General features: G+C 39.9%; 1 protein-coding gene across 18 annotated transcripts in view; it reads left to right on the top strand.

The window, feature by feature from the left end:
* WNK1 (WNK lysine deficient protein kinase 1) overlaps positions 1-18491 on the top strand; it is a 145070-nt gene that overhangs the window by 122661 nt on the left and 3918 nt on the right. For 6 of the 18 annotated variants that reach the window (XM_012434939.2, XM_012434942.2, XM_012434949.2 and 3 more), the window contains 7 exons: positions 19-99; positions 1918-2001; positions 2915-2975; positions 6339-6412; positions 8131-8792; positions 9514-9716; positions 11497-11691. In XM_012434939.2, coding sequence (XP_012290362.1) covers positions 19-99; positions 1918-2001; positions 2915-2975; positions 6339-6412; positions 8131-8792; positions 9514-9716; positions 11497-11691 — 1360 coding nt within the window. Of the gene's footprint in view, positions 1-18; positions 100-1917; positions 2002-2914; positions 2976-6338; positions 6413-8130; positions 8793-9513; positions 9717-11496; positions 11692-12586; positions 12680-15431; positions 15474-17306; positions 17334-18491 lie in introns of all 18 variants that reach the window. The other 12 variants (XM_012434929.2, XM_012434935.2, XM_012434930.2 and 9 more) reach the window with 8 other exon arrangements.

Raw genomic sequence — 18491 nt, 5'->3', positions numbered from 1 at the left:
TCCCTTCGTTGTCTGTAGGTGCTGCCAGTGGGTAATGAAATTCCCGCAGGTACTCTGCCCAGCGAGCAACTGCCACCTTTTCCAGGACCTCTAACCCAGGTGCCTCAAGACTTGACAAATTTCTTCCTGTGCCCTACTTTTTTTGACAAAGCTTGTTAAAGTTCTCCACTATATGGTCTTGGCTTCTGCCTATTTGGCTTTGACTTAGTAACACCTTTTAAAACAGTATAGCTAGTGACTCAGGTCCTACTTCAAGTAAGAAACTTCATAGCTCTTTTGTTTGTAATGTTGCTTCAGGTTATGCAAAAACACTTGATACTAATTTTTTTAAATCTTATGAAGGAAGAAAACAGCAAAGCTAACATTTTGCCAGACTCATATAGCTCCTTTTATCATTCACATTCTGTAGAATAGTGAAATTGCATATATATAATCAAAATTAACTTTGAAAGTGCCTTAGAAAAGAGAAGCACAATAGCATCTGATAAACTTTCTCTGTGAGTCCAGAGCAACCATTTTTTTCTTGAATGTTTATCATTTCTTTTACTAGCCACCTAATGAAGTAATTAGCTTACATATAAGTAGGTATAAGGGATGATGTTTCATGAAAACGATGTGTGCTGTGTCTTTTAAAATAAAAGGCACCCAGCTCAGTGAAATGCTAACATTATAAGATTACTTACGGAGGAACTGAGACCAACCACGTGAACTTGAGATTCATCTCACAGTCAGTTCTGCTCATTGAGTGCAGTGGTGGTCAGAATTACCTGTAGTATTTTTTATTTCCCTTTCCCACCCTAGCCCACCACCAACACATTTAGTTGAATTTCCATAAGAAAAGTACTAATTGTGAGTCTGTTGTGACCAGGAAAAAGCTTCTGACATGAGACAAGCCAGTAAACTTTTAAACTAAATTAGGAATTTAGTTTTGAATCATATATAAGAAATAAGAAAAACGTGGTAAATTGCTTATTTGAGAAGCTGAGTTGGAATTTATCCCTATTTCTTTGGTCCCAATGTAGAGAGTAACACCATATAAGGAACTTTCCACAATAAAATATTAGCTCCAATAGAGAAAGTACTCCATTAGCCACCAAATTTGGGGAAAAGTGTATTGTCAAAGTCCATAAATCAGTAGTTTAGTTTTAAATTTATTTTCTCATTTAAAAACATGTATTCAGACTTCTAAGGGAGTATAAAGTGTGATGAGAAATAGCAAGTGAGACATGTGGAGGGGTTAGGGTAAATAGCTCCTAGATATAGCAGGAAAGGCATAAGTGAAGGCTGTGCAAGAATAGACTGATAAAAGCCAAGACAGATGTAGGATTAGAGAATGGAAGGGTAGAAGGATGCTGTGTGCTTGGGGTGGACAGAATGGTTAACAGGATGGAACACTCAGACCTCCCTGCCACCATCTGTAGGGAAGAAGTATACATGGAAGACCTGAAGAAGAGAATAATATCCTGTGATAGTGACAGAATGTATTAATGCCATCTTTTATTCATAGGGGCAACTTCCCAGAAAGATGTGTGAAATTGAGAAAGAAAATAGGGAACATGAGATACAGTGAATCTACCAATAGATCGTTGTACATTTTTCACAATATATTTTAAGGAGAGCACGAATAACTCTTTCTACCACTTTGAATAACATCAAACATAGAATGTAATAAGACTTTTCTTAAACTGCAAAAACATGAACTACTACTCTAAGCCTTGAGAGACTGATACACAATCTGGAAAAAGTGGCAAAAAAAGCAGTATATTAAATTTGAGTATAGTTTTATATGTTCTGTAAAGACAAATGTTATGTTGTGCCAATACAAAGCATAAAACAGTGTGTCCTATCTAAATTGGCTGTATATAGTGGCTCTGAAGGTGCTAAGGAACTGTATTTACTCTGATTGTTTTCACTTAGTCTCAGCAACCTCTAGAGGATCTTGATGCTCAACTGAGAAGAACACTTAGTCCAGAGATTATCACAGTGACTTCTGCAGTTGGTGTAAGTTTTTACAGTCTTGATAAAATCTCCTCATAACCCTAATATATTATATGCCTGGGACACAAACTGTAACCTAAACCATTATTAATACCTTTAACATGTATTCAGAGTCCCTGCTTGTTCTCTCCAAAAGAAATGAGACAGATTAATGAAAGATTAATGCTGATCCAGGAGTGTAACTATGGAAGAGATTTTATTTGAAAGGCACTTTTCTAGTTGTATGTCTGGTTAGATTGTACCACAGATCAATTCTATGGATTTTGTATTTTTGTTTTAGAGAAGGCTAAATTTTGTCAGATAAAATAATGTTTCGATTGAAACTACTTTTCTGTGAATACTAAGTTATACCCTTAAGCATCCTATGAGAAAAAATTAAGGAAGCAATCAAGAAAGAGTAGACGTTCCTTCTTCTAAAAGATGCCTTTTTTTTTTTCTTTTCTTTTGAGACAGAGTCTTGCTCTGTTGCCCAGGCTGTAGTGTAGTGGCACCATCTCGGCTCACCGCAGCCACCGCCTCCCGGGTTCAAGCAATTCTTCTACTTCAGCCTCCAAGTAGTTGGGATTACAGGTGCCCGCCACCACACCCGGCTAGTTTTTGTCTTTAAGTTTCGCCATGTTGGCCAGGCTGGTCTCAAACTCCTGACCTCAAGTGATATGCCCACGTTGGCCTCCCAAAGTGCTGGGATTACAGGTGTGAGCCACCACACCCAGCCCTAAAAGGTGCCTTTCTTTACATCAGACTTTTAGACTTTAAAAGAAAAAAGAAAGAAAAGAAAATTCCCTCAGACATAACTGTTTCATCACATATACCGTCTTTCTACCCTTTTACAAAGACCATAGGAAAGGCAATGAGGCAAAAGTTTGAGTGACTGAAGCTAAAGATTTTGTGGTTTGTCTGTCTGTGTGTTTTACAGCCTGTGTCCGTGGTGGCTCCCATAGCAGTTACAGAAGCAGGAGCACAGCCTCAGAAGGATGGTGAGAAACATCCTTTATATTATTAATTCTGTTCCTACCTGTAGGAATTCAGGAGGTTTACTGTTTCAAAGACATAGTTTCATGTATTTGATAATTGAGGAGCATTGATAGTAATATCTAAAATGTGAAAGATTAGCAAATAAGGAGATCTATTCTGTTATTACTTGGCAGAGGGAAAGTTATACAGGAGGTAATGATAAGACGCTTCATTATTAGCTAGGCCAGATCCTTGCTATTACAGATTAGGGAATCAAAGCATACTGTATTTAGAAAAGTTAATTTACTGATAACCTCTTAGCTTTTGTGACACTGGATATGTAGGGATAGAGAAAAGCTTGAAAGCCTGGACATGTATTTGTCTGGAAATACAAATGTAAGATTTCAGTTAATCAATTTAAACATTATTTTTATTTTCAAGGCAATTATATTCTCAATTGGCTCTCATTTTAAAATAAGTTACTTGTAAATCATTGGAACAGTCTAGAGAGTCTAGAAATGGAAAAATTAAAGGATCATGTAGATTATCAAATATATACAATGAAAATAATAAATTAAAAGTTGACTACCAATAAAAAGAGAATATAGAATATGAAAAAGGTGGCTTTTCAAATCATTCAAAGATGGATTTCACTCTGTTGCCCAGGCTGGAGTACAGTGGTGTGATCTCGGCTCACTGCAACCTCCACCTCCTGGGCTCAAGCAATTCTCCTGCCTCCCGAGTAGCTGGGATTACAGGCATGCACCACCATGCCTTGCTAATTTTGTATTTTTAGTAGAGACGAGGTTTCTCCATATAGGTCAGACTGGTCTCGAACTTCTGACCTCAGGTTACCCACCCACCTCGGCCTCCCAAAGTGCTGGGATTACAGGCGTAAGCCACTGCACCCAGCTGAAAGATGGAATATTTCTATAAGTGGTTTGGAACAGCTCAAAAGCCATCTGGAAAAAAGCAAAAGCGGATCACTAGCCTAGACATAAGTAAAGTCCAAGTGGACCAAAGATGAAACATTATATGATAAATAGTACTATATGAAATCATAAGGGGATTTTTTTCGACTGTCTAGAACAGGGTTGACAAACTTTTTTCTGTAGAGGGCGAAATAGTACAAATTTTAGGCTTTGCAGGCCATATAGTCTCTTGCAACTTACTCAGAACTCAAAAGTAGCAATGGACAATACATAAATAAATGAATATGTGTTTCAATAAAGTTTATTTACAAAACAAGCAGTACGCTGAATTTGGTCCATGGATCAGTTTGGAGTTCTCAGATAAGTTTAATAGAGGTGTTAAGTTCAATGTCTAATCCAGAAACAAGTAGTAATGGATACAAAATTTTCTGCATGGAAGAAAAGTACCATTGAGTGCAAAGATAAATGAAAAACTGGGGAAGTATATATATTTGTGTGGGGGGGGGTTATATATATTCATATCACAAAAAGAACTCATTTTGCTAATATAAAGAAAGAGTTTCTAAAATTCAACATAAACCAAAAAAGGATCAAAAGATACAGAAAAAGAAACTCAATGTCCGTAATGATAGAAATACAAAGTAAGGCTACAAGTGATAGCCATTCTCACCTCTCATTGGTAAATTCAAGGGTCTGATAGCCACCTACAACCTCTGTGGGGATCAGTTTATAATAGTGATGTCTACTGCAGTCTTAAATAGAAATAATTCAGCACTTCCTTTATGGAGTATTTATTGTATAAATCTATAAGAGAATATTTATATTTAAAATAGCAAGAAATTCTGGGCCAGGAATGATGGCTTATGCCTGTAATCCCAGCACTTTGAGAGACCAAGGCAGGTAGATTGCTTGAGTCCAGAAGTTTGAGACCAGCCTGAGCAACATAGTGAGACCCCCATGCTACAAGAAATTTTAAAAATTAGCCAGATGTGGGCTGGACGCGGTGACTCACGCCTGTAATCCCAGCACTTTAAGAGGCCGAGGCAAGCAGATCACAAGGTCAAGAGATTGAGGCCATGCTGGCCAACATGGTGAAACCCCGTCTCTACTAAAAATACAAAAAAATTATCTTGGCGTGGTGCCATGTGCCTGTAGTCCCAGCTATGGGGGAGGCTGAGGCAGGGGAATCGCTGGAACCCGGGAGGCAGAGGTTGCAGTTGCAGTAAGCCAAAATTGCACCACTCCACTCCAGCCTGATGACAGAGCAAGACTCCATCTTAAAAAAAAAAAAAATTAGCCAGATGTGGTGGTATGCACCTGTTGTCCTAGCGTCCCAGGAGGCTGTGGAGGAAGAATCACCTGAGCCTGGGAGGTTGAGACTGTAATGAGCTGTGATTGCACCACTGCACTCTAGCCTGGATGACAGAGTGAGACCCTGTGTCAGGGAAAAAAGAAAAGAAAAGAAATTCTGAATAATTTAAATGCCCATCAGTAAAAGCCTGATTAAAATATGAAATATATATGTATGTTCTATGCATAGGGTATGACACTATGCAGTCATTAAAAAGAATAAGGTATTGATATGGAACGATCTCAAAGATAGAGAATTACATGAAAACATCAAAATCAGTCAATATCATACTAGCTGCATAAAATAAATATATCTATAGAAAGAAACTCAAAGTGTTGTTCCCTGGAAAAGTTTTAAAATTGTCCCAAACTACTTATCAATAATTCTGAGAACTGTACTGTCCTATTCTAGAATTTACCTAAGTGTTACACTGAGAAAATAAAATTAGCTGGTTTTCATTTAAAAATGGGTCTTAGCTGGGCATGGTGGTTCACACCTGTAATCCCAGCACTGTTGGAGGCTGAGGCAAGCATACCACCTGAGGTCAGAACTTTGAGACCAGCCTGGGCAACATGGTGAAACCCTGTCTCTACTAAAAATTCAAAAATTAGCCACATGTGATGGCATATGCCTATAATCTCAGCTACTCTGGAGACTGAGGCAGGAGGATCACTTGAACCTGGTAGGTAGAGGTTGCAGTGAGCTGAGAATGCACCACTATACTCCAGCCTGGGAAACAGAGCAAAACTCCATCTCAGTAAAATAAAATAAACATAGGTCTTTAATGTCCTCAGTAAAATCTCATCCTTCATTTCACTTACTTATATCTCTGAATTAAAGAAAGTAATTGAGTTTTTAGTCCCTGTTAACCTTTGTTTTTATAGTATGTATTAATGTTGTAGTTAGTATCTAGTAGTAGAGCAAACAATAACTATTTTCCCCTGTTGGACAAAGCCTCATGGAGAGAGGAGATAGGGAAGTTATATTTGCAGCCAACAGCTTTCCTCATGTGTAGTTTGATTTTGCTGTTTTTCTAATAGAAGGGAAAAGAAGTTAACTGGAAAGAGACACTTATATTTTCCTCATTCATGTATTTCTTTCAGTTTCTCGAGTCACAGAAGGCCCTGTCCTAGCAACTAGTTCAGGAGCTGGTGTTTTTAAGATGGGACGGTTTCAGGTAAGACAGTCACTTTGCATTGCCTTGATTCCTTCCTTTGGAGGAGTTGTTTTTATAATAAAATTACTGCCTACCTATTTGGGACATAATTACCAGTCTAGCAATCTCTGTTACATAGTACTTTATAGCTCTTTTTAGCATTTTCCTAATAAAAGTAATAAATACTAATTAAAGAAAATATAGAATACTTACAACAGTAAAGACATGGTAGATAGTCATACTATCTACCTGCCCATCTCCCAAGATTACTTTTTGGGGTGTATTTCCTTTCACTCCATGTTTTCTGTACAAATGTGTATCTAAAATAGACTTTCACTTCTCCTGTACTGAATGTTATAGCTATTTTTCCCATCCAGCAGTTGGTTTACCTAACCAATCTCCATTGTCATTTCTAATTTTTCTAACTTAAGTAACATCTTTGTATATAAAAATATTTTCCACATTTAGAATATTTGTCATAGGATTAATTCTTTTTTTTTTTTTTTTGAGACAGAGTCTCACTCTGTCACCAGGTGCCAGGCTGGAGTGCAGTGGCGCGATCTGGGCTCACTGCAACCTCCACCTCCCGGGTTCAAGCAATTCTCCTGCCTCAGCCTCCCAAGTAGCTGGAACTACAGGCGCGCACCACCACGCCCAGCTTATTTTTTGTATTTTTTAGTAGAGACAGAGTTTCACCATGTTGGCCTGGATGGTCTCAATCTCTTGACCTCGTGATCTGCCCGCCTTGGCTTCCCAAAGTGCTGGGATTACAGGCGTGAGCCACCGCGCCCGGCCAGGATTAATTCTTTAATGAAAACACATGATACCATATCACTTTATTTTACCAGCTGGTCCATCATGTGAGCATTTTCTGGCTGGGGAGAGTAGGTGATAATTTTCTCATTTGTAAACAAGTCCTGAAAGTTTATCAGTGGGCTGAGTTTGTATTTGTAAATACATGGACAAACCAGAACAATGATCTGGATCCTCTTTTTTAGTTACCAGTTAGTTGTGTTGATTCTTGAGGCTTAGCTGGCATTTAACATTTATTGGATTTAACTGTTGTAGTTTTTCTTATTCACAGGCAACCCTAAAAATTCTACAACATCTTGTTAATTTATTTTATTTATTTAGTTTTTTGAGACAGAGTCTCACTATGTTGCCCAGGCTGGAGTGCGGTGGCACAATCTTGGCTCATGGCAGCCTCCACCTCCTGACATCAATTGATTCTCTTGCCTTAGCCTGCCAAGTAGCTGGGATTACACGCATGCACTACCATGCCTGGCTAGTTTTTGTATTTTTAGTAGAGACAGGGTTTCACCCTGTTGGCCAGACTGGTCTCGAACTCCTGACCTCAAGTGATTGCCCACTTCAGCCTCCCAAAGTGCTGGGATTACAGGTGTGAGCCACTACACCCGCCCCTGAACTTTGGTTATTTATATGTCAACTAAGGCATGAATCTGAATTCTGTGTATGACATGAAATATGAAATTAAATTATTTACTTTGTAAGCTTAGCCAGCCACACAGACTCTATATCTAAGTACAGATGTGTTCTCTATTATGGTATTCAATTTTTCTTCAGAGTCAAAGATGGAAGCACTATATAAAGAGATAATTAGCCTACTTGTTGAGAGGAAAATAAAGTGATTATTTTTTTCTTTTTTAAAATTGTCTGTGATAGAAATCAGATACTGAGAACTTCAGTTTTTAATCTTACTTTGTTCTTTTTTTAATCAGGTTTCAGTTGCAGCAGATGATGCCCAGAAAGAGGGTAAAAATAAGTCAGAAGATGCAAAGTCTGTTCATTTTGAATCCAGCACTTCAGAGTCCTCGGTGCTGTCAAGTAGTAGTCCAGAGAGTACCTTGGTGAAGCCAGAGCCAAATGGGATAACCATCCCTGGTATCTCTTCAGATGTGCCAGATAGTGCCCACAAAAGTCCTGCCTCAGAGGCAAAGTCAGACACTGGGCAGCCTACCAAGGTTGGACGTTTTCAGGTGACAACGACAGCAAACAAAGTGGGTCGTTTCTCTGTATCAAAAACTGAGGACAAGATTGCTGATGCAAAGAAAGAAGGACCAGTGGCATCTCCTCCTTTTATGGATTCAGAACAAGCTGTTCTTCCTGCTGTGATACCAAAGAAAGAAAAGCCTGAACTATCAGAGCCTTCACATCTAAATGGGCCATCTTCTGACCTGGAGGCTGCCTTTTTAAGTAGGGATGTGGATGATGGTTCTGGTAGTCCACACTCCCCTCATCAACTGAGCTCAAAGAGCCTTCCTATCCAGAATCTAAGTCAAAGCCTTAGTAATTCGTTTAACTCTTCTTACATGAGTAGTGACAATGAGTCAGATATCGAAGATGAAGACTTAAAGTTAGAGCTGCGACGACTACGGGAAAAGTAAGTATATTTTCTCTTGTGAAAGAATGTCGGATAAGGTTTTAAAACCTAGATCCTAGAACCAAGATTAGTATTATTTTTGCCACAACATGCTAATGTCTCTTTTCTTTTAAAGAGAGTGCCACAGAATCCCCACCCTACCCCTGACCCCTTCCCACCCCACCACACACACACACACACACACACAGGATTCCCAACTACTGACTCACAAGCACAAGCAGCTTCTCTTGTACTCATAAAGACCCACAGCATTTCTAGTTCTAGAACTTCTTTGGCACCTTTGTATTGTTACTGTTATCATTATTATTATTATTTTTACTAATAGTAGATTTTATCACTATTAACTGCTCTTTATTAGTCCACCAAATGAATCTGGTAATGGCACTGGAATATACGATTATGTTGGCAGATTTTGTTTGGCAAATTGAATCAGAGTAGCAAATTCAGCTATTGTGTGCATGGCCTCAAAAGTCAGGAAATATTTTTCCCCTAAAACATTATCAACCATTTGTTGTTGGCTAGGAGCTTACTGGAATATGGCTTGGGTAATGAAGGCCAGCAAGGTGAGTTGACAAGCTAGAACCACATGGTAGTACATTTCGGGAAAAGGTTCATTAGTAACTAGTACATACTTGAAAGCAGATTTAGGAATATGCTGTTAATTCTTGTTTGAATGAAGATGATTATGGTATTTTAAATTATGTTTGGTTATCTTTCTTAGACATCTTAAAGAGATTCAGGACCTGCAGAGTCGCCAAAAGCATGAAATTGAATCTTTGTATACCAAACTGGGCAAGGTGCCACCTGCTGTTATTATTCCCCCAGCGGCTCCCCTTTCAGGGAGAAGACGACGACCCACTAAAAGCAAAGGCAGCAAGTCTAGTCGAAGCAGTTCCTTGGGGAATAAAAGCCCCCAGCTTTCAGGTAAAAAGCACTGGACTAGGTCAGCCACAGCTCTCCTGTCTTTTGTTTCTGTCTCAACTGTATGTAACCTGCTGAACATTTGTTATTTTTGTTAAATTTCAAAAGAATTTGGCTCTCCTGATACTTTTGCTTCCTTGACTTCTGTACTTATATTTATTGTACCTCTTTTTGAATGTGTAGAAGTAGACTTAGTGAGTACAGTGGCTTATTCCATTGTAATCCATATTGCTATCTACTGGTAGTCTTTATTTATAGTTATTCTTAAGGACAGACATTTAGCTTTGCCTGTTAATTCATATAACTCACATTTAACCAGACTCTTGGGCATTTGGAAGAAAATACATTATTCTCTGTTTAATAAAGTTTGGGTAGTTTCTTTTAGTGGATGAGTTAATTATAATTGCAACTGAGATGAATGTAATTGTCAAATGGATATTTGTGTGTATGTCTAAGTGGTAACTTCTTGATTAAGGTTTTTATTTCAATTTATATTAGGTTAGAGAACTTGCTAGTCATTAAAATCAGAGAAATAAGTTATACTCTCTTGTAATGGAGTGTGTGTGTGTGTGTATTTTTTTTTTTTAAGAGAGAAGGTCTCACTCTCTTGCCCTGGCTGGAGTGCAGTGGTGTGATCATAAAACACAACACAACGGCCTCAAACTCCTGGGCTCAGGTGGTCCTCCCACCTTAGCCTCCTGAGTAGCTGGGACTACAGGTGCATATCACCACACCCCGCTAACTTTGGACTATATTTTAATTGGGATAGACAGAGAATTCCTAATCTTTAGGCGAGATCATGGTAGTGTTAACCCAATTAATTGAAAAGAAAAAGAAGGTTAAAATATGTTAGAAAGCAGTTGCAAACTTCTTAGCAGTTCCATTCTCTGGAAGATTTCATAGATATCCAAATCTAGCACATTAGGACCAATTCATGCAGCCCATTAGTAGAGATGTAATTGTAAGAGAGAAATCAGCCAAACCAAAAATAATTTTAAATATCCGTTGCTTTGTAGTCACCTACATCATTTTTTGGCACCTCTTTTGTATCTGATCTCTGATGCATGTTTATAAGAAAGTCTAAGTGGAGACTGCCTAACAAACATGATTCGACACGTTTTCTAATAGGGTAAAAAAAAAAAAAAAAGCAATCGTGGAATTGCAAATTGGAATCTGAGTATCCACCTCATACTCTGGTCTTTTTACTCTGCTCAGATGTGTGTCCCCTCTAGATTTTCTAAAGCTAAAGAGCTTCTGGAATAGTATATATATAGCTCTGTATTACCTATCGATTGTTTTTTTGTTTGTTTGTTTGTTTTGTGAGACTGAGTTTCGTACCTCTTGCCCAGGCTGGAGTGCAATGTCATGATCTCGGCTCACTACAACATCCGCCTCCAGGTTCAAGCAATTCTCCTGCCTCAGCCTCCTGAGTAGCTGGAATTACAGGTGCCCTCCACCATGCCTGGCTAATTTTTATATTTTTGGTAGAGACAGGGTTTCACCATGTTGGCCAGGCTGGTCTTGAACTCCAGACCTCAGGTGACCTGCCTGCCTCAGCCTCCCAAAGTACCAGATTACAGGTGTGAGCGCCTAGCCTACCTATTGATTCTTAGTGTCATTCCTCACTTCTCCCATTAGTGAGGACTTTGTTCTTTCATCAGTTTATAGCTTTTGATCCATCATTTACCACTTGGTGAAACAAACCAAATGTCTAAGAACAGTGCCTAATGAATATGTGGAGAAAGCCGGACATGTTTCCTCATGCCACTTTATCTTTTGGCAGGTAACCTGTCTGGTCAGAGTGCAGCTTCAGTCTTGCACCCCCAGCACACCCTCCACCCTCCTGGCAATATCCCAGACTCCGGGCAGAATCAGCTGTTACAGCCCCTTAAGCCATCTCCCTCCAGTGACAACCTCTATTCAGCCTTCACCAGTGATGGTGCCATTTCAGTACCAAGCCTTTCTGCTCCAGGTCAAGGTAATAAAGCAACCATCATCGTCCAAAAACGATAAAATGGAGATGTTGCCATAACTGAGACAAAAGCCTGTTAAGGCGGGTTGGAGGCAAGCTGACCAGAACATACATAGCCTGTGTGTTGTACACTTAAGAATCTTTGGGTGAAAAGGGACGTGGAATAATAATGAGAATCAGTGGGCTCATTGCTGCTCCCGTTAGGTGAAATTACTTTTTTTCAAGAAATTACAGTGAAAAGTTACATCTGTGACCTATATGAATCACTCATTTGGGATTTAGAACTTATGCTTTGCTACTCGGCTGAGATTTCCTGGATGAAATTCTAAGGCTTTTTAGCAGTTTCTGAAAGCTAATGTATTTTATTAGCCATTGTAGAATTTCATTACTTTTAAGTATAGGAGTGGTATACTAAAATGAATAGCCTTACAATTCAATATTTTATCCATAATCTACTTTCCAAATATAGTTCTGTTTATTAATGATTGCTGAAAACATTCCTGCAGAGGAAAGAGCTTCTAGTAGTATTAGAACAAGAATCAAGACTTGGGCATCTGGGCAAGAAAAATGAAAAATATATAGGTACTGGCTTATATGCCTTTGCCACAGTTTCATAGAAATTAGAGATTAGATAGTCTCTTCACAAGATGATTGCACTTGATTGGTAAGTAGGGCAAACTAGCTAGCTTTATTCCAACTAAGAGAAGCTTCCGCATTTTGCAGATGGATAGAATTAAGACCTAATATTTCATCTCTTACATATCTGACCTTCTCCCAGAAGCTTGTTCTTCTATGTGCCATCTTAGTGCATTTCACCACTCCAGCTTCGAGTTTCTAACATCTTGTAGTTGTGTTCTGTCTCTTCTCCTCTCTGTTCTTCCCTGTTTTTCCCCTCTCACAGGCTGTGCGAAGTTTAACTGTGCATCTGAACAGGTGACATTCAAACCTGGTGGCAGAAGGACCCGATTTCTGAGTACGCCCTGCTTGGCTCTTTGTGTGTAACACCTTTACTCCTTCCTTGTCCTTGTTTTTCTGCTGCTTGGATCTGATGTTTCACGCAATCCATTTTCATTTGTCTCTTTTTGTATATCATCTACTCAGTGGCTTGCTAAATTACTATTACCCTCAGAAGTTTGGGCCCCCATATTAATTACGATTTAAAAAGTCAACAAGTTTCTACAAATTTCAATATAACTTTCTGATAGAAGTGCTTCTTCATAGATCTGTGACAGAGAGTAGATATGGTGTCTAGGCAATAGATTGCTGGGTCGTCTAGAATAATGAAGACTGGACTCCACAGTTGTAGTCAGTGCTCTCTCTCTGCCCTATCATTAGAAATGACAGAAATCAGCCAGACATGGTGGCTTACACCTGTAATCCCAGCACTTTGGGAGGCTCAGACAGGAAGATTGCTTGAGGCCAGGAGCTTGAGACCAACCTGAGCAACATGGTGATATCCTATCTCTACCAAAAAAAAAAAAAACAAAAAGTTAGCCTGGCATGGTGGTGTGCACCTGTAGTCTCAGCTACCTGGGAGGCTGAGGCAGGAGGATTACTACCTTAAGACCAGGAGGTTGAGACTGCAGTGAGCCATGATTGCACCACTGCATCCCAGCCTGAATGACAGCAAGACTCTATCTCAAAAAAAAAAAAAGAAAAGAAATGACAGAAAGCATTTTGACCAATGATGCCTTTAGATCCTGGCAGCAGGTAAAAGTTATGTACCTTTTTTTTTCCTATTCTTTGAAAGAGTAGATTGAAATCTCTTTTTCTTCTCAATTAAGCCTAAGATCTACCAGTTGAAAAGACGCTAGAATCTCTTCATTGGATCATTCCACCACTACTCTCCTCCAACCCCATAAAATCAGTAGTTCAAAAGGGGTTTTAGTTCAATTATTCCATAACGCACTTAGTCTAATAAAGACCAAAGCCCAGCACCTGCAAGTAAAAATTATTCTTTTAACATGATTTCTGGAATTTCCCAGCTTTTTACTTAAAAATAAGGCACAATAGCAAGTCACCTTGTCCTCCCCATATGTTAAATGAAGATGATGCCATTGTCCTATGGCCGTTGTACAAGTACAGAGAGACAGGTAGCACTTAGAAAGCACTTGTGATTTCTCTCTGATAGTGCCTGCCTGGCACATAATAGGTAGTCAATAACTGTTTGTTGAAGAAAAGCTTAAAACACAAACAAAAACATAAAGTAGAAAAACCTTTGTTATGATTTGGATAAAGATCTTCTCTATTAAGGCCTCAAACTTCTGACGTGGTTATTGAAGTGCTTTTTAAATGCATGTGCTCAGGCCATCACTGTTTCTGAGTACGGGTCAGAGGTCCTTGGGCCTCTTCATGGTGGGAAGAATTTACATCTCCCTTTGTGCTCTGTAGTGACCAAATTTAAAGGGAAGTATAACACATTTACCTTCCATTTCCCTCACACATTTATAATCCTTCTAGCACCCCTATTCTTTTTACCTGCATTAGTAATAGATTGGCTCTACTTGAGAGACAGTCTTTTACTGACCTACTCCACATTCACTAGTCCCAGGCTATTTAACCAAGAAGAGGGTGGAAGGCATTACCCAATTCGATAGTTTTCCAGGCATTTGTGGGGGTTTTTTGAGGACTCAGATCAATAATTTTTCTAATCAGACCTTCCTGGACTGTGCGTATCAGTACTTTGACACTTGAATAAGCATTTAATTTGCATGTCCACCTAGAAAGTTGCAAGGACATTAATAGTAGGAGCTGGGTGTTTTTGAAGTAGAATGTGACATGTCAGGCCTATGGTCTACTGCCTGAAATGTCTGAGAGGGAAGAAAGAGAACCAAAGCTTCTGTTTATGAAATACAATGTGACAAATACCACTTTAATTAAATTCCATAAATTCTCATCCCACTTTTAAAGGTAGGTGGTATTACCCCTGTTGTTCAAATGAAAGTGGTCAGAAATATTGAATCTTGTCACTTCCCTTTGGGTATAAAATGAGAAGCCCTACATCTGTTGAAGTCACATCAGGATACATCATGTAAGCCTGGTGAACAAATCCCAAGAGACAGACTTGAAATATGGAAAGGAAACAGGTACTGGAAAGAGTGGGGATCTTACTGGCTTGGGATGTATTATTCTATGCTCTCAAAATAGATATGATTTGGAAGCACGGCTTGGCTTACTGCTATATTTATGTTCAGAGATTGCTTGTTTTCCACATACTTTTAAAAATTATTCTGGAAGGGAAGGGGTTAGTATGGTCTAGGATGTGGAAATATAATAGCCAACTTAAATGAACTTAAAACTGTAACAATGATACTATCAGCCTACTGTGGTGGGATTGCTAATGCATTTAATTGAGTGCTTTTTAACAGCCCAGCTGGAGAAACAGGAAGTGGGACAGGATCAGTGGAAGTGCTGCTTGGGTATTTGAAATTCAAGCAGTGAGACCTGAGAGACTGGAGTTCCTCTCCGATTCTGGAACCTCCATGCAGGGCATTACTCATTTAGATACAAAGATTGGGTGTAGAAACTCAACATCTGTCAGCCAGGTAACATCAGATAATCATGTTAAGGCTAAGAGCCAGTTAGATACATTCTTTAGAACTGTGTCTATGCAAGGGCTACCAAGTCCTACCTATCTGTCTCCCCTCCTGCTTTCTCTTGCTGGGCCTTTGTGTGCTGTTTGGAGAGTCTAAATATTTTACACTGATGTTTATATTTAACACATTGCTTCTCTCTTTGTGCTTCAGGGAAGATGGTGAAAAAAGTCTGTCCTTGCAACCAGCTCTGTAGTAATTATCTTTTCTTTCTGTTATTTTTGGTCCTTGATTGCAAAGCCTGTTAACCATGAGTTCTTTGAACTCTGCAGTCTCATAGCTCCCTGATTCCTAACTTCCATCTATCTCTGTACCTTATTCTAATAAATATTTAACATGCTTAACTGCTAACTACTGGCTAGATTAAGAAATTATCTCACAGTTAATGCCCTCATTGATAACCCCATGTCAGCCTAGCTTGTGACAGACATGGATTGGTAATGGCCATGGATGTGTATAGGGAGATCAGGGATGCCTAGTTCCTATGGGAGAGAGATCCTTTAGTCAGCAAGTATCTGCCGGGCAGTGTTATTACCCCATCAGGAACCATGCCCTCCCTTTGTTCATATTGAAGTGGGAGATGTCAGCTAGATCAGTGAGGAGAGAAACACCACTTTGTAGAGTTTGTCTTCTTAGACTATGGCTTCTCATTAAAGTACAGATAGTTCGGCAACCCAGCAGACCATTTACAATGTTCTAGGTAGGGTCAACAGGGAAATTCTGTACTTGGGATGCTGGGCTGTAAGTTATGGTTCGTAATAGGTTATTGTTACTAGGATCTAGTGGGGTGGGAGTAGGGAAAATGTATTATAATGGCAGGAGGAAATTTAAAAATGAATCTTGAGGGTAAGTCTATACTATTTATTAGGGCTTTCCAGAAGAACTAAAAAAGGTTTAGAAGTTAGCATATTCTCTATAGCTTTTATAGTTAAGTCTCCTTTTCTTAGGAGTTAATTTCTGGTCAGAAAAAGATAAGTTTGTTTCATTCTTTAGTGGGAAGCCTGTATACAGAATCCAGAATGTAAAGGTTTAACTGTATGGTTGACTCTTCCTCGTGGTTTCTCTTTCCTCATGGGAAGAAAATCCTGTATTAGGTTATGTAGGTTAAAATGAAAAGTGAAATTTGGTTCTAAAGGGGCCTCGCAGCATCGGGGCAACAGACTAGCATCAAACTAGAGAGGTGTGTCTCCCAGCATGAGCTCTTTGTGTATAAGCAATGGTCATGTCCCCTGAGCTTCGTGTATTTTTAGCTTTTGACAGCCCTGCTCCCCTATGATTATTTCTGGTTTTTGTTTTGATTGACTCTTACATCAAGCTCGCCAAGCAATAATCATTTAGACAGGATGACAGTCCCCATGCATGTGATATGCTCGCTTTCAAGATTGAGGCACTCACTGTCATGACTGCGCATCCTCATTGCCTGTGCTTCCCACTTCACCACCCTCTCACATTTGCTGTTCATGGAAAGCTGTTTCCTGTGCTTTAATACTTTTCCACTTGGGTTTCCTGTACTGTAGGGGAACTTACTCTTCCTTTTACACTGTATGTGCAATAGCCATCCCCTTCTGGCTCCAGCAGGCACCAAGAAGTGAGCTGACACTCACACTGCAATAGTTCCATGTCTTGCCATAGTGGTAAGAAGCATGTGACCTTCCTCACTCTGCAGCTTCACCTCAGAATTAGCTGGTACTCCAGCACAGACATGCTTGTGTGTGCCGTTCCCCTGGTGGTAGGATATAAGCTTGACTTGAGACCAGTGATGGTCAATAACAGGCTTTTAAGTGGCAGGGTTGCATTAGGTGTGCTGCTGTGTCTGATGCTGCTTTGACTGAAAGCAGGAAAACGCATGCACTTATTTACCACCAGCTTTACTTAGATATCTTAAAGACTAGTGACTCACAACTTACTTTAGCAGCTTTTATTTAACATGTGAGATCTGGTAAGACAGTGGGGGGGTGAGGAAAACAGACAAGACCATGACTCTTCTTTCCCTCTTCCCCAAAACGTGCCTCTTCGAATAATCTTCAGTGTGCCCTCCAGCAGAGCCGAAATCAGGCAGGACATAGACTCTTTCTTCCTTTCTCATCAAACCATAGAAATAGAGTTCCTCCATCGTAACCGCAAAGCTTCCGCCGCCTCTTTGCACCCTGCCTCAGCTGCATTTTACTGTCGCTTCTACATGGGAGTGCTTGCTGTTCTGGGAAGATGGGGAGAAGCGGTGGGAATCCTTGAGCCAACTGAAACTGAGGTCATCTTCGGGAAAACCATGTCTTCCTGGAGTTGAAAGATTCAGGCACACCATACAGTCCTTTCCTCATGAGTAATCTTGTTCCTTTACTCATAGGAAATTAGGAGAGGTTAACCCCTCTCAAGTTTATGTTTGCACGTTCATGTTTATGGGTGAAAAAGTTTTCTGAACACAGCATGCTACTTCTCTTATTACCTCTCTCTATTTAAAGAATGGCTAGACTGAGCATGGTGGCTCACGCCTGTAATCCCAGCACTTTGCGAAGCTGAGATGGCAGGATTGCCTGAGCCCAGCAGTTCATTACTGAGCAACATATGGAGATTACGTCTATATATATATTAAAAAATTAACTGGGTAACTGGGTGTGGTGGTGCACACCTCTAGTCCCAAGCTACTTGGGAGGCTGAGGCAGGAGTTTGAGGCTGCAGTGAGCCGTGATTGTGCCACTGTATCCAGCCTGGGTGACAGAGAAGAGACTCTTCCTAAAAAAAAAAAAAAGAAAAGAAAAAGCCAGGCGTGGTGGCTCACGCCTGTAATCCCAGCACTTTGGGAGGCCAAAGCAGGCAGATCACCCGAGGTCAGGAGTTCAAGACCAGCCTGGCCAACATGGCGAAACCCCGTCTCTACTAAAATAACAAAAATTAGCTGGGCTTGGTTGTGCGCGCCTGTAATCCCAGCTACTCTGGAGGCTGAGGCAGGAGAATTGCTTGAACCCAGGAGGTGGAGGTTGCAGTTAGCTGAGATTGCACCATTGTGCTCCAGCCTGGGCAAGAGAGTAAGTCTTAAAAAAAAAAAAAACCGGTGGCAGTGTCCACATAGCTTGGAAACCCCTTCTCCTTAGCCAAGCATCTATTCCTACTCCTACTTTAACCTTGCCCAAGGCACAAGAAATCCTCTTTCGTCCTGCATTCTGCAAAATTTCAGAGCAACAAGCCTTGCTAATCGTATCACACTTCCATCAGCAA

This window comes from Aotus nancymaae, unplaced genomic scaffold, assembly GCF_030222135.1.
Source record: "Aotus nancymaae isolate 86718 unplaced genomic scaffold, 86718_ANA_hifiasm-v0.15.2.pri h1tg000016l, whole genome shotgun sequence".
In the NCBI taxonomy this organism is placed as follows: Eukaryota; Metazoa; Chordata; class Mammalia; order Primates; family Aotidae; genus Aotus; species Aotus nancymaae.
Note: the sequence above shows the minus strand (reverse complement) of the source record. Positions and strands in the feature narration are given on the sequence as shown.